The following is a 23,009-nucleotide window of genomic DNA, read 5'->3' on the forward strand; positions in this document are numbered from 1 at the left end:
CAACATCAATCACTGTGATCAGCTCACACGCATAATGCACTTAAATAAATGTTTAACTGAGTAAAAGTATTGTTGAAATTGCACATACTTGCACATATTTCTTAAAAACGCTGAGGTTATTCATAACATATTGTCTAAAAGTTAAATTCATTTAATATAAAAACCAACAAGTCCCCTTATTACTAGTTATTAATTACTTATTATTAATTCTATTTAATCTTGCAATGAGTTTACTTGTGTGGCCCCCTTGAGATAAGATTAAGCTGCATGCGGCCCCTAAACCACAATGAGTTTTACACCCTTGCTTTATGTCATTTCAGGCAATAAAAACAAGATTTGCAGAGGTGCTGGACAGTGACAGCGCTCTCCTGGCTGCTGTGACTCTGCCCAGGTTCAAGTTACGTTGGCTGCGAACCCAAGAAAGAAAGGACAAGGCCAAAGCAGAGCTGCTGGCGGTATGTCGTGCAAGTGTAAGAAGTGAAGACCAGCATAAAGGTACAAACACCACCACACCCACATGTACCAGCTCAACTGTTGAAGATGCATTCTTCTCCTTTGATGAAGAGGATGACGCTACTGCAGAAAGTCAAGTGGCAGATTATTTTAAATCAGGAGCTCAAGAGATTGACTCACTTCATGGATTTCCCCTTATAAAGAGAATTTCCCTGAAGTATAATGCTGCCACTCCATCCAGTGCTCCGGTGGAGAGACTTTTTAGCCTGGGGAAGCTGGTTTTCACACCAAAAAGGAACAGACTCTCTGACCACAAGTTTGAGAAGCTTCTTCTCTTGCGATACAACCGCTGGTTTCAGGGCTAAAACGTTGACATGACTGGGCTGGGTGGATGGATGGAGAGAGGAATGCATTCATGTTTAGAGTTGGATTTGACAAACCCATGAACGTTTCCAGTTCAATTTGCACTCCTGTAAGCTGTTTACTTTCTTTAAGAAAAAAAATTGGAGCACTTTATATTCATCTGTTGTGTACTAGTTCTGGTAAGTTAGAGTTGCATTAAGTGGAAGTTTGTGCAGGTAACCGTCTTTGCTGTTGGTGAGACAACTGGGTTGGCTGTGTGGATAAATGATTGTACAAATGCAAAATGAACTGATGCATTTATGCACTTTAAATTGGATTGAAGAAATCCGTATATATTTTCAGTTCAGTTCAAAGCCTCTGTTAGATGGTGTATTTCTCTTTTTTTATATATATTTTGAGAAGTGTATGTCCATCCGCTGTTGTTTATGTTGAGTTGCAATAAATGCAAACCTCTGTGCAGGCACTTGCCTTTGTTGTTTCACATCTAGCTTATGAAACAAGCCTTGAGAAGGTGGGGGGGGGGTATGGGAGAGAGAGACGAAAAAGTAACGTAATAGTTACTTTTACTGGTAACTAGTTACTTTTATAGTGGAGTAACTCAGTTAGTAACTCAGTTACTTTTTGGGAGAAGTAACTGGTAACTATAACTAATTACTTTTTTAAAGTAACGTGCCCAACACTGGAGGTCACCGCCTCATTGTGAGGCGACAGTAGTCTGTGAAAACAAAATGTACAGCTATGATTGGTATCCATCCGTATCCATTTCCTTTTACCGCAGAATGAAAGCATATTCTTTAAATCTTACCCTTGCTCCGGTTCATAGCGCCTGCAATTAGTCTCCGAGTTGTGAAGACGGCGTACTGCTTCCTGTGAATCACAAAAAATACACTTTAATAAAGCTTGTTCTTGCAAGGCTACTATTAGCCGTAGCTTTAGGCTAGGCTGCTATTAGCCGTAGCTTTAGGCTAGGCTGCTATTAGCCGTAGCATTAGGCTAGGCTGCTATTAGCCGTAGCTTAGGCTAGGCTGCTTTTAGCTTAGCAGGCAGTAATCGAACATATATTTACCGCTAGCTTCTCTTCTTTGAGTTCGTCTTGTTCGATGCAGAGTCGCCATCGCATCCAAGAGGAGTTTTATACGGTGGCCCTGAGGTGCAAAACACAACATAAAAAGAGAAAACACAACGGCAAATCAGAAAACACAACACAAAAAGAGAAAACACAACACAAAAAGAGAAAACACAACGGCAAATCAGAAAACACAACACAAAAAGAGAAAACACAACACAAAAAGAGAAAACACAACACAAAAAGAGAAAACACAACACAAAAAGAAAAAACACAACACAAAAAGAGAAAACACAACACAAAAAGAGAAAACACAACACAAAAAGAAAAAACACAACACAAAAAGAGAAAACACAACACAAAAAGAAAAAACACAACACAAAAAGAGAAAACACAACACAAAAAAAGAAAACACAGCGACATTAACCAAAACGGAAATGCTAGGTACCCTCGGGCGACAGGAATCATCGCTGATTGGACAAAAGAACTGGTCCGTCCTTTGAACCGGAAACACGGGGTTTGTTTCCATTTTTCCAAATCATGAGCGCCACAAATGATGAGGTACACGCTGCTATTAAGCAATACTTTGATACCGGACATGAATATGACGTGATACTGGATATGCTGTCGACATTTCACAACGTAAACGTGAGTCTGCGTACGCTGAAGACGCGTTTAAAAGAAGCAGGGCTGTACAGAAGACACAACTATTCCCCACTCCTTGAGGTGAGGCGTGCCATTCTGACAGAGCTGGAAGGACCAGGGGAACTCTTCGGTTATCGGACTATGTGGCAAGTTCTCCAACAAAAGCACAGGCTTCGCGTTAAACGTGATGTAGTAATGAGGCTACTGAAACAGCTGAATCCACGAGGGACGGCTTTGAGAACACGCAGGAGGTTTACAAGACGCACATATCACTCCATGGGTCCAAACTACATACGGCATGTAGATGGATATGATAAACTAAAACCATTTGGCCTGGCACTCTCAGGATGTATTGATGGCTTTTCGAGAAAAATAATGTGGCTTGTTTGTGGACCAACGAACAATAATCCATCTGTCATTGCTCACAATTATATTAATTGTGTCAAGAGTATCGGTGTGGTTCCAATGAGATTGAGAACTGACCTCGGAACAGAAAATGGGACCATGGCAGCAATACAATGTACCCTCCGTCACGCGCATATGGACCACTATGCCGGCTCGTCTAGCCACAGTTACGGCTCATCAACATCGAATCAGCGCATCGAGTCATGGTGGTCTTTTTTCAGAAGAGGGAGGTTGGTACATCTGTGTTGTTTGATGGATGAAAAGTACAGTGGAAGCTGTATAGTGATGACCTTTGTCTCTATTACACTGATCAGTGTTAAAGTGTTATTAAAATCTCCGTATTTGTCATTGATTATTATTAGTGTTCTTGTTTAACTCAGGCCACTTAAACACTAAGTGATAGCCTAATACTGAACATGGGAAGCCATATTTTTCCCAAAGTTATTGAATCACTACTGTTATAATAATCATATGATATACATTATTTCTCTGTGATGCTTTTGTTAAGATGTATCCACATTTAAACGGTGTTATTTGTATGTAAGCCTCTTTGAGTACTTGTAAAAGCGCATTATAAATAACAATGTTTTATCTATTATAATGCATCCCCAGGTCTCAGTTTTGGATGGACTTGTTTGGAGACCTAAGAGACTCTGGAAACTTCAATGGCAGCCACGAACACCAGTGCTTACTGAGATTTTGCTTCAGTAATGTTCTGCAGCAATACCTGGATGAATGTATGGACCTATGGAACAAGCACCGAATCCGACCAAGCAGACATGCATCATGTCCAGGAGGGATTCCGAATGAACTGTATCTCTTGCCTTACAGGTAGTAATGATCATATACATTACAAAAAATGCAAGGTGTTGTGGTATAGCCTAAACTGGGATATATTTGGACAATTGTACATGTTGGTATAATCCATTGTTGAATTTAGAAGCAATCTGTCTCTACCATTGTTTAGAAATATCTGTATATCAACAAGCAAACAAATCTAACAATGATCATTTCAAACCTTCTCCTTTATATCATTGTATCATCTAATTTTGCAGATTTGGTTCAAGGGACTGTGGATTTGCTGTTGAAGACAGGGAACTGGATGTGTTTCCTGAGGCAAGGCAAGTGATTGATTTAAGCGGTGATCCAGACATAGAGGAATACCTACAACAGGAAGTGGAACAACACGGACTACAACAGCCACAAGACTGGAAGACAGCCTCAGAACTGTACATCACTCTGAAGGAAATAGCTGGGCTATAGATATGGACTATTGGAACCCGTTTCTACCTTTTTAGGTATCCCACATTAACATGGACGTATTAAGACCATATTTTCCTTATTTAGTATTTTGCTTTAATGCATCTTAATGCTTATCAGTAAATGACTGGTGGACTATACACGCCTAAGTTTTGAAAATTACTTCCCATTCATAAATGTGATCCAACATTTACAAATTGCTTCAAGAGATAAATAACAGGATAATATAGGCCTACCAAAAATGTTTGTTTTGAATTTTCAGATTTGGCAACTTGAACTGTGGGACTGAAATGGAGACATTTTACACTTAAAGTTGTATTTATTTTCTGATTCAATTTTCATGTAAACAACAATTACTTACAAAAAGCATTTGTACTGATTTCTTTTTTTTTTTCTTTAAACATATGTAGAGCTGTAAAAAACAGGAAACAGCAATAACAAACAAAAATCAGGACACCACCCTGAGATTTTAATGCTATGCAAGTAGCTAACTGCACAGATTTGAACATTGTAAGAAGCACTCACTGGTTTTACTTTACCTTATCTTAACTTTAGTTTAATGCATGTCATGTCCCAAATGGCCTTTTAACAAGAGAGGCAGTACAGTAACTGATGCAAACAAGCAGACATGACCTTGTAAAGCATTATTCTGAACAGAGAGTTGATAAAAATAAGATTAAAATAAAAAATAAAAAAAACAGCCTAAATCAAGCCACAGCTCAAACCACTTTTAATAAAAGTGATTATGCATAAAAGTCCTTTTGGCAACTAAAAACACCCAAAGCCTGGTGCATTTTTGATGCCAAACTCCATATTCTTCCTAAAGACACTGTAGGAGTCGAGTAGTGGGAGCTTGAGTGTGTTCGAACACGTGGTTGCCATTGGAAACGGTGAGTCATTTAAAAACCCTATACTTGGACGGGGTGTTATTCCTGCTGGTGGCAGTGCTGACAAGCCAGTGGCAAACATCAGCACATCTGGGAGGGACAGAGATATCACTCCATCTAAAAAGAGAAAGTCAACATTGTAGTAGTGCATTGCTTGACACGGCATTATCTAAAAACATAGTTACTCAATAGCTTTTTTTTTTTTCATTTCATTGAAGAAGATAAAAATTACAAATATGAACGCACTATACAATTCATATACTGTACAGTCGTGGAAAAAAATAAGAGACCACTTGAAAACGATGAGTTTCTCTGATTTTACTATTTAAGGTAGGTGTTTGAGTGAAATGAACATTTCTGTTTTATTCTATTAACTACTGACAACATTTCTCCCAAAAATGTAATGAAAATACTGTAATTTAGGGCATTTATTGGCAGAAAATGACAACTAGTGTAATGGTAAATTTGAATCTGTCTATGGTTCAATCACTTGAGATGTCCCTACACCATGCTTTTCCCCAAAGGTATAAGATCTCCTTTTGTATGCTGACCATTTGTGTATGTTCATGTCTAGACCTCTTAACTTCCCACCTACTTCCCATGCTCTTAACTTCCCACCGAGACACAAAACCCTGCAGGATGCCCCAGGTGTGAAACACACCCTTGGGGGTCGGTGCCAATACCTGCAACAGACAAAAGGGTGTAAAAAACACTCTCTGGGGAAGGGGCCGACCCCTGCAGCAGACAAAGGGATGTGAAACATATTTTATTTATTTTTCCTCTCCTCAGGTATAAATGTTTAGGTCTCCCCAATCTCAGAGTCTTTCCTTTACCATCACCGCTCAGGTGAGGACTGACCTTTCCTTGCAAGGATATAAAAACTTGTCGGCCGGCAGAATTATTGTTATTATTCAGCAACACAACACAATATGAGTATTATAACTTATGCGTTAATACATCAGATTTAGTGGGATGATGTCAATGTTTAATCCCAGCAGTGGTTTTTATAATCTTCCTATAAAAACAGATGTGTTTCAGACGATCACTTAATCAGTGTCTCAATTAATTGTTTGTGTTGGTATTTTTAAAAAAAAGATGCTTTTAAAGAAACATTTGTAAAAGTGGTCTCTTAATGTTTTCCGCGACTGTATATCTAACAAAATAGCCATGACAAACCTTCACATTCCAGTAGAAAATCAGCCCAAAAGCCGATAACTTTGGTCTCTCTCTGCCACCTGTTGCTTCCCCTTGTGCTGAAGTCTGGGATGAACAGACGTTCTATTTCTGCAGCAGTCAGGGCCTTGGCAGAATAGCACAGGAGAGGAGCCAGCACACCAGGATGCTTCTGCACTGAAGCCAAAAACTCCAGACTAGCCAGTCCGTCTTTGAATCTATTAAGGACAATTATTTTGTAAGACATAGGTGTGATTTATCAGGTCTGACAGAAAACAGTACTACCAAACATATAACAGCAATGTGTGCAAAATACGTAGAGATAAAACAAAAAGAGCAACTGCATACTCACAACGCTGTGCAATAATCAATTTATTTCTTGAAGCTTTCACTTGTTGTGTATGCCTGAAGGAGGTCACAGACTGAAAGCTTGCAGAAATAAATTAATGATTGTACAGCATTATGAGTGTGCGGTTGCTGTTTTTGTATTTTTTGTGTCAAAAAATGTTCAGCTCAAGCACCTCTCAGAAGAATCTTGCCCACAGATGAGCGGTGGCTTTTTTTCCACAATTTAATATATTTTGACATAAATTCTGATTGTATAACCTCATGCAAAAGGTAAAGTAGATTGTTTATATGGGATCATACAGACAACATTTCATAGTGTACAGAAATTAGTTGTGATGTCAAAAAAGGAAAGATCATCATGATTTGTACTTATCTCCTAAAAATCTGGATTTCAAATTGTAAGAAACAGAAGTGTGGTAAACAAAGCACAAACATTTATTTTAGCACTAAGCACACAAAGGAAAAATAGACAGATAAGCCGGATGTTATTTGAGGGTAAAATGGAGCACAACCAGAGCTGCTAATTAATGAACCTTTATGGTTTCAAACAGCTGAATTGTTTCATTAGTACATTAGAACTGCAATATGTTTCGCCATGTCAAAAGGTACATAAGACAGAACTTTCAATTGAATCTAGTGGACATGCTCATGTAAAAGTTAAATATTTGTCTTTAACAAAGTTTACTCAGTGTCAGACTGTATTTCATGATTTACACACTTACATGATCCTATTTGTGGATCATAAAAGTGATGGAACCTAATATTAGCTAGTATCGTTCAAGACATTAAAATGTTTTGTTCAGCATTTCCCTGAATAGGACAATAAGAGGACATAGCAACTGAAGTTAGAACAATCTAACCCAGTAAGAATGCTCCTCAATCATGCTATTTAAGAAACACCTGGTTACACTGTTTCACAATGTGTCAGTGGCTGCAGTGACAGGCAATTTGTAATACTGACTGAATGTTGGATAAGTTAAAAACTAAACTATTACATTTTTGGATGATTGTTGGCAAAGAAAAAAAGGGTTTTAAATATTACCGTTGAATGGCAATGTGGTTGCGGTCTATAATGTACCATTTGAGGTACTCCTCCACAAGTGTATGCTTCTCACAAGCTTTGACAGGTCGGAAGCATCCAGCTGTTTGGAACATTGTGCTGTTTTGCAAAATTAGATTTTGCAAAGACTCCTGCGAATCGGCTTCCTGGACCTATTTAAAACAAAAGGTATTATTAGGCCAACCCTAAAACATACATGCTTGTTTACTCTTGTCCTTGATGAATAGAAATCTTGCATAAAAAAAAAAAAAAGATGAAATTACTTTTACATTTGGTTAAAATAAGTGGAAATCTGTCCCTTTAATTAAGTACAACTTATCATCTCTTATCTTATTTTCTACCTGATGTAGAGCTCTCCCTATATTCTCATCTTTTACATCTTCCACAGTGGCGCTGAAACTTGGCTTCCCTATTATGTGGTTGACAAGGTCCTTTGAAAGGAAATGTGGTGCTGGTCCCCCGTGTATGACGGACACAGCAATCATTTTGCCTGCAAGATAATACTCATCTTCCCTGACAGCTGTTAAAGAGTACAGAATTATCATACATAATTACCATCTATATCACTGGAAGAAAAAAAAAGAAAAAGAAAATTATCTGAAACTTCTCATTTTAATATAACGTCAAAAAACACACCTGTGGGATTGTACACAAGATAGCGTCTTTCTCGAGGTCCATCGAAGATGGGACGATTTCTCAGGTGATCCATTAGAAGTGTGAGGAATTCTCGCCTCGGCCCACCTGTGTCCAACCCTTCTTCTAAAGACCCTGCATCATCTGTGAACTTCACAAAGATCTCACTTTTTTCGGAGTATGAGCTGCGTCGAAAGCCTCTTACAGCTCCATCCCATACATCAGATCTGGATATATTGAACCTGCTGACTTTGTTGTGGTCAATTGCAAGTGCCAAATTTGCAATTATTTCAGAGGCCTGCACAGTTGTGGGTCTAGAAAAAAGCAAAAAAAAAATTTTAGACATTAAAAAATAGATTCAAAGCACAGTAGCTACTTTACTTACTTTACACAAATCTTTCATTCCATATTCATAGACTATATCCTGACATTAAATTGACACGAGAGACACTGATAAGTCAATCTATAAAAGAATGAGCAAGTTTTTTATTCTTATTAACTTAATTCCAATGGACTCTCTTTAAACACACATCTCAACAACTGGACCTGATTCAAGTAGTTACAGACAGAGAATGTCATATTGGTTTTCATTTTAGTGAGTCCTCACATTTGTATAATTCTATTTTAGACGAAGTAGAGAGCTTGTTTATTTTCTACTTGTGTCTATATGACTCACTCAGATTTTTCTGAGGGCATGTCCTTTTTTTCCTCAACAACGAGAACTTCATCTTCATCATCGTCAATGACGATAGGTGCAAAGAGGTTGGTGTACGTCCTGCAAAACAAAGACGTTCACACAATGTAATTATAGACACACATAAATGCATATCCAATAAAAATCAAACCAATCAAATTGTTGACGAGCTCTTCCAGCTTAAACTCAATATCTAACCTTTGTCAGGAGAGAAATGTGTTTACCCCTCAATAATGTTTCTGATATTTTGTCTACCAATCTATATACAATTACACAAAACACACCTGTAACAGGAGCTCTCGACATCAAGACATGTGGAGGTACTAGCATAATTATGCTCCTCATCCAAGTGTATAGTCTGAAAGTTAAGAAATGTAAAAACAGGACATTCAATAAAATGACAACATAATTATGTAACAAACTCTATGGATTACTTAAACGGGATAGTTCAACATTTTGGGAAGCCTGTCTATTGCAATAATAATGAGAAGGTATATTACCAATGCCCGTTTTGAGAGTCCTGAAGCACAAATGCGAGCTGCTCAGTGAATACAATGGAGTTGGACAGTATAGGTTGTGTAATGATCCCTTCAGTCCACTAGGGGTCAGGGTTAAACTTATCAAATACACAATCCTATAATTCCAAAATGCTCTTATGGACAGGAATGTACCTGCTTATATGACTAATGATGATTAATGCAATAAGGAAAATTGACAAAATATTCAACTATGCCTTTAAGGAGGTGAGATAGAGAACAGAAGATGACATTCAGTGGAGACATTTCCCTGTTTACTTTTATTTTTGCAAATTTAAGTGAAATGTGGTACAATTGCCAATTCAAAAAACTGCATTATGCAAATATATGGCATGATAAAGTATTGAGTTAACTTTTCTTATATGTGCTTCTGTGCTTGAATAGGATATCTGAAGTGACCTTTGATGCATCCACGATCATCTAACTCTCCATATACGCTTTCAATTTCTTAAACCTCTTACACCCTAAGGGGGTATAAATAAATTTCTGCCTGACAAAAACACACAAAAGTAAATAACTTATAGCCTCACAGCTATTAGATTTAAGAAGAAACTTTTGGTACGTCTGTAAAGGTAAGATGTCATAGAATGGTTTTCTGGTGTCAGCACCATTGTAGCTTTGACCCTGCCTGAAATATTAGGGACAAAATACAAAATATTTTGCATTTTTTGAACCTCGCCAAAATTTTCTTTGAAATAAACATTGCAAAACACTACTAAAATATTATTTATAGCACAAAAAAGTAGTACAGACTTTCAAATCTAAATGTTGTGTAAAAATATACCAAATTTGGACTCAATCAGATGAATCATATTTATTTTAGAATGGTATTAGTGAGAAATTTCTTAGGCGGAGAGGCCATTTTGGCACATTTATCCATAAATGTCACCAAACTGTGCCAAATATGTTTTTTTACATCAATACTGGGGGTTTGTTAAAATTACGAGGTCACGTAGCAGCTGGACCCGCCGGTGGGTCCGTAGGGTTCTAGGGGTTAAGTCAGGCACATTCACAAAAGGCTTGTAGTTAACAGTCCATCTGAAATGGCTTTGTATCCCCCCTAAATGAAAAGCAAAGCTTAAAAGCACACAACTGCAATAAACATAATACTATGATTATGAGTTTACTTCAATGGACTTTGGTCTAAAGGTATAAATGTAATCATAACATCAAAAACAGATGGTGGACGATGGCTCCTCTCTATTTACTGCAGGATGGAAAGATATAGAGGATATTTTGTACCCACAGGCATCAGACTTTCTAATTCTTCACTGAATGGTAGATGAGCTGCCAGAAGTGAATTTCCCTATGAGGATCAATTAAGTTATTGTTGTTATATTAGACCATATAATAGTTACATTGATGGCGTCTATGTAAACATTTAGCTATTGTTTTGTTTCATACCTAAAGTCATGGACCAGTGAGGAAGATAGAGACTGTATGTAAATAATACTCCATTACCTGATGTACTTCAGTAGAGAGTGACAACCCCCCATCACCATTCCTGAGGGCAAAAAAGCATAAATCATAGTATACTCCAAAATATATTGGTGACATTGCAAAACCAAACAAACATTGATTTATTGAAGTAACAAGGCATTAGCGTATAGCACACGTAACAAGAACAACAAATTACAAAGCTATGTCAATAGCAAATAAATATGTATGCAAATGCAGTAAAATCTAAATTTCTTTGGTACACACACACACACACACCAACTACTTACACCTTGTCAGGCTCTTTGTGTACAGGACTGCTTTTGTGGTGAGGTTCAAATGGCTGTAGTAAAGACATAATTTAATTCAAATACAAGTATTTGTTTAGTACTGGTAGGCCAATGTCAAAAACCTACACAGGTTGAAGGCAGGTTAATCAGAAAAATCACTCAAATATGTTTTAAATTACACTCACCAGTGTATCAGCTAGATCAAATTCTCTTGATGTTGTTTTTATCACAATCTCAGGGTCGGAGTCAGATGTGTCTGGCAATTCTCCAACTGAAAAACATTCAAATAAGCTCCCCTCAATGAAGCTTTCCCAACGTTCTCAAAAGAGACACATTACCGATACATACTTCAGACATTTGTCATTTATGAATTCAGTGGCATTTCAGTGTCCTTGTGAAGCAAGTCAAACGACACAGGCTTTAAGTCTAATCTAGAGGATTGGTTTGCTTTTTTCATAACACTAGGTGTAGTGTTTTGTTAAAACTGTAAAGCAAAAAATGTGTAGTATAATTCTTTAAGTGATGAATGACCAACATATAGCATTATAGCAAGTCCAGCCATCTCTGCACTGGACACAACTAGGTCATAACAACACAGTTTACCTTTCTCAAAGTCTTTTTTCTGGCAAATAAAAATGATGACCCGCTGATATGTCTTGCCAATTTCTTCCTTGTATGCTTTTAGAGTAAATGGTCTTTGTGTCCCAGGGATATTAATAACTTCAGAGCCATCTGGATAAAGAAGGAGGAAAGGTCCTTCATCCAGGTCTTTGTTGAAGTCCCTCATTTTCCTTACTGCCTCATTAAGCAGATCTAGGGCAGTGATGTCAGGATGTGTAGAAAGGGAAATAGTTTTCCCACGCTTTGGCTTGAGGACACCACCCTTCCCAATGGTCATCAAACCAATATTTATCTGCAAAATAAATAAATTAAATTGTAAGTGGGTAATTTTTAAAGATCAATGTTTACTTAAAATTATCAGTAACGCTATGTTACATGTCACACTTGGATACAAAATGGGCAATTATTAAAATTATTATCAAAATACCACTGAAAACAGAGTAACACACTGTTTATGGTGAAGTGGCCTTTATTGTCATTATACAATGAACTGTACAACTGAATTATGAGGTTAGAATGGAGGGTTAGTCCTGAGCCGCTGCGGGCAAACATAATTTTAAGTGCCCATCAAAAACCCAGTAAACAGCAGATTACTTTTCAATACAGGTAATTGGTAATACAATGATTTGCATGTCACGGTTACATATTCATCATAATAAGAAACCAGCAAATATGTACAAAAGTGAAAACAGGACAGTGTCATTGTCTGAGTAATATGGTCGTGGCACAGAAGCACATTAGTTTTATGCAAAAATATACTGGTGACGCTATCATCAGGCTTACTTTTAGAGAACTGTGATGATGGAAGAATGTCAACAGCTAGTTAACCAGTTGTTCATTCTCACTATGTAACCAACTTACCTGGACTTTACATATTTTCTTTGATTTCATTTTCCCACATGAAAAGTTTTGCCTCTCTTCCGCTTTTCTCTTTCGGTACTCTAGAAAGGTCCCTAGAGTAGGGGTTTGAATAGTCTGTGATTCTACATGGTAGCAAAGGAAAAATATGTTACATTATACATACAGCAGTAGTCTAATGTTTTACAGCATACAAGAAACACATTTTGACAACACATTATCTTTTGTAAAATAGGGGTGCAGTTTTGGTGACACAAAAAATGAAGCTAGAAAGTGAAAAAATCTAAAAACACACACAATCTTTTCTTTATGGCCTGCAAATAAACTAAACCCTGAAGATGCTGCATTTGTCTTCAGTTTCACTGCCTACTGCAAGTTATAACCTGCATAAATACATCTTTCACTCCAAACGGCAAGATTCATGAAACACCTGCAAAGAAATTATCGAGTAAGGTCTGGAAACTGACAGTTGGCCAACTAGCTCTGGTAGGCTAACGGTACCCCATGCAAAAGTAGCCTAACGTTACATTAACGTTATATCCGTTTACTTACTTGAAGGTCCCGCGTGAGCGTCGCTACCGTCTTCCTGCAGCCTTTTCCCACATTCACTGCAGAAGTTAGGCTTCTCTTTGAACTCTTTCCCACAATGTTTGCAATACATGATAGCGGGCTCTGTGCTTCCACTTGTCTGGAGCGCAACAGAATTCTCCGCGCTTAAGTCTGGCGGTGATGTCTTTCCGGTTCAAAGGACGGACCAGTTCTTTTGTCCAATCAGCGATGATTCCTGTCGCCCGAGGGTACCTAGCATTTCCGTTTTGGTTAATGTCGCTGTGTTTTCTCTTTTTGTGTTGTGTTTTCTCTTTTTGTGTTGTGTTTTCTGATTTGCCGTTGTGTTTTCTCTTTTTGTGTTGTGTTTTCTGATTTGCCGTTGTGTTTTCTCTTTTTGTGTTGTGTTTTCTGATTTGCCGTTGTGTTTTCTCTTTTTGTGTAGTGTTTTCTCTTTTTGTGTTGTGTTTTCTGATTTGCCGTTGTGTTTTCTCTTTTTGTGTTGTGTTTTGCACCTCAGGGCCACCGTAGTTTTACCCCGAAATCACACATACTCCGCTCCAGACCGCCTGCACAAAGCAAAGCATACATTCTTCTTCTTCTACTTCTTCTTCTTCTTCTTCTGTTGTTTTATGGCGGATTGGCAGGCCAACGTAAAAGGTGCATTTCCGCCACCTACTGATCTGGAGTGTGGAGTGCACAATTTTGGAAGACTGAGCTATACCCCAAAAAAAAAAAAGAATCCTATAACTAAATCCTATTAATTGTTCCTGTATCTTTTAGATATTTGAATAATATTTCATTAACTCTTGTTTGTCTTATCTTGTTTCCTAACAGTGCTTTTATTGAATTCCCATTAATCCCTATTTTTCTCAACTCTTGTATGAACTTCATTCTCTCCCTTACATACGCAGTACACTCAAAAATAATATGTTGTACTGTTTCTGGATCTCTGCATTTGTCACAATTTCCTCTTTCATGTTTCCCTATTTTAAAAAGACTGTAGTTTAATGCTGTGTGACCTATTCTTAGCCTTGAAATAATTATATCTTTTTTCCTATTTCCATATCTTTTCCTCTCCTTTCCAATAAACTTTTGAATCTGATACAAATGTCTTCCTTTTGACTCATTATTCCATATCGTTTGCCATTTCTTTCGAGTTTCAATTGTAATCAATGTTTTCACTTCTGATTTACTTAAAAATACATTCATTTCTATTTGCTGATGATTTAATGCTTTCTTTGCTAGCTTGTCCGCTTTCTCATTTCCATCTACACCCACATGTGCTGGCACCCAGAGAAAGTATACTAGTATTCTTAACTGCCTTATTCTAAATAGACTTTGCAATACTTCAAATATTAAATCTTGCCTAGTTTCAGATTTTCCACTTAGAAGACTATTTAGCGTAGCCATTGAGTCGGTACATATTACAGTTCTTAGTGGTTGAACTTCTTCCATCCACTGTAGTGCTGATTAGGGTGGCCAGATGTCCGGCTTCAGGGCGGACAGTCCGGATTTTCATTGCACTGTCCGGCGTCCGGCGCTGCACCCAGCCGGACGTGTATTTGTCCTCCTTTACCCCCAGATTCCACATACTCCGTCAGCGCTCCGCCCCGCTCACGTACGGAGTACTTGTCTGTCATGTAAATCAATGAGAGCTGTTCCACATCCTCCGCTCGTCACCGCCCACGTACGTCTTCTCCGTCCTTCACCGTCAAAATACGGAGCTGAGCTATTTTTTGCTCCCCTCCGGTCCGTCCAGATCAAGACCCGCTATTGCAATCGCACCAAAAAGAATGTAGAGAAGACCCGGTTTGTCAAATTAAATTATAGTAAAAACAGATCGGTATCTAGAAATTAGAGCATAGTTCGTATATATTCCCAAAAACTAAGAGCAATTAATTAAATAATTGGATGCAGACTATTGGTGCTTCAACAGACCAGGAAGAAGTTGTGAGATTCTAGAGTGAATCTCACAACTTTAAAAGAAAATTCTTATTGCAGGAATGGATGAAGAGATGATGAGTTTGGAAGCAGAGAATAAACAGAGTTCATACAAAGTATGTATGATCCTAGTTATCCCTGTTACAAAAATCCACAACAGAAAGAAAATATTTGGGCAGAAACTGAACATCTGCTGGATGATGATGGGGATTTTTTTAATATGTCAGATTAAATTAAGCGTTCACAGGTTTTATACAGGAATGAGGAACTCTAATTTAATGCTCTTTTAATGCTATTAGAAATAATTTTAATGCCATCAACAAGTATCATGTACACAAGTTATTAGTTTACATGAAATAAGGAGCTGTAAGCACAGTTCCATGACTCAAGTTATATATATATATATATATATATATATATATATATATATATATATATATATATATATATATATATATATATATATATATATATATAGATAGATAGATAGATAGATAGATAGATAGATAGATAGATAGATAGATAGATAGATAGATATGGATAGATAGATATATAGATAGATATGGATAGATAGAGAACATGGTGAAATCATCTTTACTCTCGACAGGCTGCAGCCATGTCATGAATTCCTCTTTTCCAGCCACTTTTTGCAGTTTGCATCGTCCTATTCTCTAGCTCTTTCTCAAGCTTCTTTTCCAAACAACTGCTTTATGATCAATTGCAGCAGTTCTGCGCAAATTAATTGTGTTAAAAAATGGTCACTTTTTAAACACCACAATGTATTAAATAAATACAAATGCTGGGAACCAATTCTTTTTTACATTTCTTTAATATTTTGTTCTATTCAGCTACACAAGCATCCTCTTTAAACTACTAAGAATTGTGCTATAAATGTGACTTTACCCGATTCTTATGTACACCTTAGTAATTTATTGATATGCCGCACAATGTCCTCCTTTTTGGTGCTATAGAAATGGCCACCCTAGTGCTGATATGATAGCTAATACTTCAGTTGTAAATACTGACACATGATTAGATATTCTTTTTGCAATTTTTATTTTGAATGTCGGAATGTATACTGCTGGGGCTGTTCTTCCAGACTCTGGCTCCTTAGACCCATCTGTATATACCTGTAGAACTGAATAATATTCTTTACTTAAATGTTGTTGTACTATGATATCAGTTGTTGTATTTTTCCTCCGTTTATTCATAATTTTTTGTATTTGTAAATCGATCACTGGTGTAGAAAACATCCAAGGGGGAATTGCCGGTATTGGAACAGTTGGGGTTATTACATAATCTTTCAAATTCAAACTGCTTGCCTCTTTCTTTACTACCCATCCAAAGCTTTTTATTTCGTTATATTCATATTCCCAACAATCTTTCAGAAGAAGTCTGAGCGGATGATTTTCTTTATGTCCTTTTACACTAGCCCAATATCTCATTCTCAGTTGAGTCCTTCGTTGTTCAAGTGGCATTTCTCCCAATTCAACTAGTAATGATACTCCTGGAGATGATCTAAATGCTCCACAACAAATACGTAAAGCCTGATTTTGTATAACTTCTATCTTATTAAGTAAGGTTTTATTCGCAGAGCTATAAACTATACTACCATAATCTATGTTTGACCTAATCACTGCATTATAAATTGTCTTCAAAGACTGACAGCTTGCTCCCCAATCAGCTCCTGACAAGCATCTTAACACATTTATTCCTTTTTTGCATTTTTCTATTAATCTCTGAATATGAACTCCAAAACTTAATTTATAGTCCATCCACACACCTAAATATCTCACTACTTTCACTTGTTCCAGCAGGTAACCGTACATTTTGATATTTAAAGTAGGATTTTGTTTTTTATTTGAAAAGCATATTGCATACATCCTCCGCGGATCAATAAAAATAATTAAAACTTAATTCATTTTTTTTTTAAATCAAGGCCTTAATTGGCACTAAAATTATTTAAATATGTTTATCGAAGTATTTATAATTCTTTAATAAAAAATGCTTATAAAAACAATTTCGTCAGATATATTATATCGCTCCAGGCGGAGAAAAAGCTAGAGGATATATATATACGTATATATTTGTGTGTGTGTGTGTGTTTACATACATACAGGAGTCATGGAACTGTGCTTACAGCTCCTTCATATTTCATATACACTAAAAACTTGTGTACATGGTTCTTGTTGATGGCAATAAAATCATTTCTAATAGCATTAAAATAGCATTAAATTAGAGTCACTCATTCCTGTATGAACCCTGCGAGCGCTTAATTTAATATGACATATTAAAAAAATCCCACCATCATCCAGCATATGTTCAGTTTCTGCCCAAATATATATATATATTTTTGTAGATTTTTGTAACGGGGATAAGGATAATTCAAAACTGCTTTTTTTGAATGAACTTGTTCTCTACTCCCAAACTCAGCATCTCTTTTCATTCCTGTAATAAGAAGTTTCTTTTGAATGGATTTGATTAAAGTTTAAGTCCCTCGGTATAAAATAAATATTTTAATGGAGATGAGAAATCTGCTTCCTTGTTGGTGAATAACCAATAGTTTGGATCCAATCATTTAAATAAACGGTGTTAGTTTTTTTTTTTTTATATATATAAGAATTGTGCTATAATTTCTAGTCACCGATCTGTTGCTGCTATATTTTAATTTGACGAACCGGAATTTGACAATGTTCTTTTTCCTGTTTGGTGCGATTGCAATTGCGGATCTTGACCTGGCCGGACCTTATGACCACAGTGTACCAATCTTCTCATGGCTACTTCCAACAGGATAATGCGCCATGTTATAAAGTGAATCATCTCAGACTCATTTCTTGAAACTTTTCCACTTAAGTAATTGTGAATTGAGCATATTGACAGACAACATTTTATTTTTTTATCTTAAATGCAATTTTTTTTTAAATAATTACTGCTCTAAATGTATTGCTCTGTCAGCTAAAGATCTGTTTTGGTCTCTATACTTTAATTAAATAAATCAATTCAAGCTAAAATGTAAGAGGCTATACTGAGCCTGATCTCTTTGTATCAGAGATTTTCTTACCTTTTAGAAAAATGTCACTTGGAGTAAAACCCCCCCTGCAACCCTGATTTGCATTTGTATAGCTCACAGCATGTTCATTTACATGTTAAAGCCTCCCCTAGAATTCCATGGGGGGGAGGCATGGGGGGAACACTGCCTAAGAAAGTCCACGTCAATTTCTGACAATTTACGGGAGTTTTCGGCGAAGCCTGCAAATTGCCGTAAACTGCCGCTAACCTGAAGTTCCACGACAATCTACAGTGCCGCATATTGACGAAAATCCCACTTTTCATGCAGTGTGTAATGTAAGAGGAGAAAAGGCAATGTTTTAAAAAGATCGGTTCTGGAATGCGTTCTAATGCTGCTTTGAAAAAAATCCCTCTTCAGTAACTCCCAGTGTTTTAGAAATTTTCCCAAACTTTCAAAAATGTACTGTTCAGAACGATACCAGCAGCCAGATGCCAGAATTTGTTGGTTCAAGTAACCTTTGGGGTGGATGCAAGTAGAGTGGTGCTGTCATTTTCAAGCTAATACCATCTGCTTAAATCTAATGTAAACAAGCATCTTACACTTAACCAGTCCAAAAAAACAACAGTAACGACAACTTATCGTTATGGGGTTCCAATCTGCATGTGAATTGAGCTGTGCAGAAAGGACCTTCCCAAACAGTTTAAAAGCGTGGAACTTATCCCTTTACTAGTTTTAAACTTTGAAGCCCCTTCAAGAGCAGGTAAAGATTTTCAAACAGCAAAACTATAATGCAGTAGATCATTTTAGATTTTTTGGAGTTAGCAAGTCCTGCATGGCATAACTGTCACTTGCATCAATCACCAATGAGGGGATTTTTGTGCCTATTCTTCTCATATGGGGGTTGGATTTCAAGCTGCATCCGCTTTAGGAGTTTGCGAGAGTGATTGACCAGGTGACTCGGAATGAGTACGGAGACGTGTAAGACAATGACAATAAACAAACGAGCTAGCCAGGAGTCGAACCTAGAGTCTTCTGATCCGTAGTCAGACGCGTTATCCATTGCGCCACTAGCCCATACTTTACAAGACGTAACCATCATTGTGCGAAGCCGCGGATAAAGTTGCATCATAGAAAGTTAGGTGGAGAATGTTGTTAAATACTGGGAAAAGCTAAAACAAATGCCCCGTGTGAGGGTTGAACTCACGACCTTCAGATTATGAGACTGACGCGCTGCCTACTGCGCCAACGAGGCCATGAAAGCTTGCTTTGGGACAGGGACTGAGTTTGTGCACAGACCTTTCTCATATCCTCCACAAGAGGGGCTGATGAGATCTGTTCCTCCAACATCCTAATGGATATACCTCCAGAGCAAGGGATCGTTTGTTCCAGTCCCATCTGCTGTGCAATCCAGTAGGTTGCTTGTCTGGAACCAGCCCACAACCCAGTAGTCAGTGACCTGAAACAAAGTCCTACAATACATTGTTATTTTCAAACAAGGCTGCTCATATGGGTTTAGGCCTCATTTTCTGAGCATAGTTTAGCAACTCTTCTTTGACATTCACCTTCCTATATACGTGCACTGATAGATCCATATCTGTGCATCAGTACTCTAACATATTCTTTCTCTGAGGTCGAATAAAAAAGGAGGAAAATAAAGATTTTTTTATAAAGTTATTTTTTGTCAGCTGCTTTGCAGTATTGTCTTGAATTATATCCCTTCAATGTTATTCTGAGACATTTTCACAAGTTCAAAACCTTTTCCAAACATAAAGTTTAGCGTCCATTTGTAAGTCTGAGTTGTCTGAGTAACAAGACTCCTGTAGATTCAGAGAGAATCTTACAGTTTGTTTTGTAACAATCTTGTTCCGAATTCAGCATCAGAACTGTATCACTCTAGCTGGAGTTGAAGAGGGAGGTCCATTTTAAAAAACTGTCTTTGTGTTCCCCCATGTTGGCACCTCTGGAATCCCACAGAGATAGAGAATGGGCAAGTATGTGGTCATTTTTTTTTCTTTCCCGCAGAAGGTTGGGCGTCAGGACTGGTATCCCCAAGGAAATGTGTTTTGGAGAGTGGATTTGTTACTCTTGAGGATTGGTTCAGCATAGCAAAACAGATGCTCAAAGCTAAAATATGCATGGAGTTTGTTACAAAATTAATGTTGTTGCTTATGGCATAACAAAGCCAAACCCTAAGTAATTGATTTTGCCTTCCAATTCCCTCTTCTCATGAGGAAAGCAGAGTGGCGCAGCCGAAGCGTGCTGGGCCCATAACCTAGAGGTCGGTGGACCGAAACCACCCTCTGCTATTTACTGTCAATCTGTTATGCCAGATTTAAGCCTGCTCAAAAATGAGCAGTGACATTTACAGCAGCTGTTGTGTTTTTCTCATTAAATATGTGTCCACTGCAATGTCCTACCATCCCCAATGCTACGCCTAATTAACTTTTCAAACTACTATGAACTACTTCATAGAAAGTTAGGTGGAGAATGTTGTTAAATACTGGGAAAAGCTAAAACATATGCCCCGTGTGAGGGTTGAACTCACGACCTTCAGATTATGAGACTGACGCGCTGCCTACTGCGCCAACGAGGCCATGAAAGCTTGCTTTTGGACTAAGTTTGTGGTTACGTCTTGTCAAGTATGCTAGCCAGGAGTCAAGCCTATAGTCTTCTGATCCGTAGTCAGATGTGTTATCCATTGCACCACCAGCCCTAACCTTAGCAAGACGTAACCATCATTGTTCGAAAGCTCGAATAAAGTCACATCATAGAAAGTTAGGTGGACATTGTGGTTAAATACTGGGAGTGTAAAAGCTTAAACCAATGCCGCATGTGAATGGCGTCCCTGGGTGGGCCTATAGAATCACAACATTTATATGGCGTCCCTGATTGCTGGGCCCATTAATTGTAACATTTATTTAGTGTAATTTAATTGGTGTCCCAGTTTGGTGGTCATCGAATATAACATTCTGCACATATATGAGAATAAACTTAGAGCCATTATTGAAAACTGTGTGAAAGCATTAACATCAGCTCTCACCACTCAATAATGAAATCTTAAAGTCACGACCTAAGAATCCAATACCAGATGTCTTAGCTTATATGAGAAGAAAATATAACCTTTGCCATTCTTGGAGCATCAAAATATAGAAAATTTAACTAAATCTAATAACTCCAAAATATCTCTTCAGCTAGTGATAACCAACTTTACTTCAAAGCAAAACTCAGATGATTAAAAATGATTAAAAGATTTAACACCAAAGTTAATCTTATTGTTCGACCAAAATTTATGCACATCTATACCTAGATGCTGCCATTTGTGGTTTCTATAACCACATCCCAAAAATGAAAACTCCTAAGTTATGCTATTTCAAAGTCATTTCCAGTCCAAAATAGGTTAGATGCCTCGCAATTTAACCTAAATCCCTTAGCCTATTAGTCTGATAAGACTCCTAAACACTTATTTTATATTGTGTAGAACAATGTTTGTTGCCAGATTTAACGTAAGTTAACCTGTGGTCCTACCCGACCGAAAGGGGGTGAATTCAAACTAAATTGCATAAAATCCCTTAAAGAAAGGTGAATCATAAGCTAAATTGCTAGTAACTCCTTAACGGTTAAGCTTTGCGCCAAACTGCTTATAAATCCTCAGAGACAGGTAAAGCATGTGCTAAAATAGCTAGTAAATCCTAAACAAGGTGTAGCATTTTTAACACTGAAAGAAAGTGTTTCTTTGATATCACAGAAAGGGTGAAGCATAAGCCAAAGAGCTAGTAAATCTTAAATAAGGTGTAGCATTTCTAACACTGGAAGAAAAGTGTTTCTTTGATATCGCAGGTTTAAAGATAACCCGTGACCCATTTCTACACACATAAAATTAAGTCCTTACAATATGTATATGTAAATATACAAGTATAGTGGATACTGACTGAATTGTGTTCTTTTGAAATTTCTTCATAACTTGTGTTTTTTGTGCCATCAGCTGAAAATGAATCCAAGCATCCTCAATTCTGGGCACACGATTGACTCCATAGGCATAGAGAAACAGAAACAAATTGTTGTTAAGCTTATCCACTTATTTCCAGAAAAGCAGGATAACCTAAACAATTTACCTCAGTCTATGTGAAGAAAAGATTCAATAATTAACTTAATTCAAAACCCTCATGAAAACTTTCTGATAACAGATGTACTCTGTGAGCTCACGCTACTTTATCAGCTTTAATCCCAAATAAAAGCTAAACAGTACTCTGAGTTAGAAGCCAAATATCAGATGATCTGCCACAGAGTAAGTGCTGCAAACATTTTATTGTCAGAAGCTGACAAGATCAAAGACCCATGTGGCCAGACTGACAATGCCTCAGAACAAATGGTGACCCCCCTCTCTGAGGAGCTATGCAATAAACAAAGCAAACAGAATTTGAATCAGCAGGAGTTCACCCCAGTCGAAAGGAGAACGGTTGCTGAAGCAGATACAAAGTCTCTAAACTCTGAGTTAACACTAAATAGATCTGAAGATGTTAAAAGTCAAAGTAGTGTCGCAGACAGAGAGAAACAAGTAGATCACTTGGTAAACACAAGCGGTTTAAAATTTTGCAAAGGACAGCTATGCAAGCCATTCTCTGTCTCACACTCCGTTGACCAAGCACCAAGTGCCAAAGTTCACAGCTTGAAAAACTCCAAGGAGGATCAGTCTCCCTTGTGTCATCAGAGGTTAGCTTAAACCCCCCCACCACTTAATGAGCAGAACCAACTTCCTGACGGGCCAGGTCCACTGAGTGAC

General features: G+C 37.5%; 1 protein-coding gene and 3 non-coding genes across 4 annotated transcripts; all 4 read right to left on the minus strand.

Annotated features, from left to right (window-relative positions):
• Positions 1-4,524: 4,524 nt before the first annotated feature.
• Positions 4,525-13,640, minus strand: LOC119779854 (G2/M phase-specific E3 ubiquitin-protein ligase-like). The gene is made up of 13 exons (XM_038279680.1): positions 13,282-13,640; positions 12,733-12,854; positions 11,854-12,163; positions 11,436-11,521; positions 11,251-11,303; positions 10,985-11,027; positions 9,272-9,345; positions 8,970-9,068; positions 8,297-8,607; positions 8,002-8,180; positions 7,643-7,812; positions 6,256-6,470; positions 4,525-5,196 (listed from the first exon to the last, which is right to left on the minus strand). Exons 1-13 carry the CDS (start codon positions 13,388-13,390, stop codon positions 4,961-4,963), a joined length of 2,007 nt encoding a protein of 668 aa, XP_038135608.1. The 5' UTR covers positions 13,391-13,640; the 3' UTR covers positions 4,525-4,960.
• A 5,590-nt stretch (positions 13,641-19,230) lies between these two features.
• Positions 19,231-19,303, minus strand: trnar-acg. The gene has a single exon. It is a non-coding gene; the product is annotated as a tRNA-Arg (tRNA).
• Positions 19,304-19,408: 105 nt separating this feature from the next.
• On the minus strand, positions 19,409-19,481 carry trnam-cau. The gene has a single exon. It is a non-coding gene; the product is annotated as a tRNA-Met (tRNA).
• A 1,268-nt stretch (positions 19,482-20,749) lies between these two features.
• On the minus strand, positions 20,750-20,822 carry trnam-cau. Its single transcript has one exon. It is a non-coding gene; the product is annotated as a tRNA-Met (tRNA).
• Positions 20,823-23,009: the final 2,187 nt, after the last annotated feature.

Source organism: Cyprinodon tularosa, unplaced genomic scaffold (genome assembly GCF_016077235.1).
Source record: "Cyprinodon tularosa strain WSP-4 unplaced genomic scaffold, ASM1607723v1 ctg152, whole genome shotgun sequence".
Classification (NCBI taxonomy): Eukaryota; Metazoa; Chordata; class Actinopteri; order Cyprinodontiformes; family Cyprinodontidae; genus Cyprinodon; species Cyprinodon tularosa.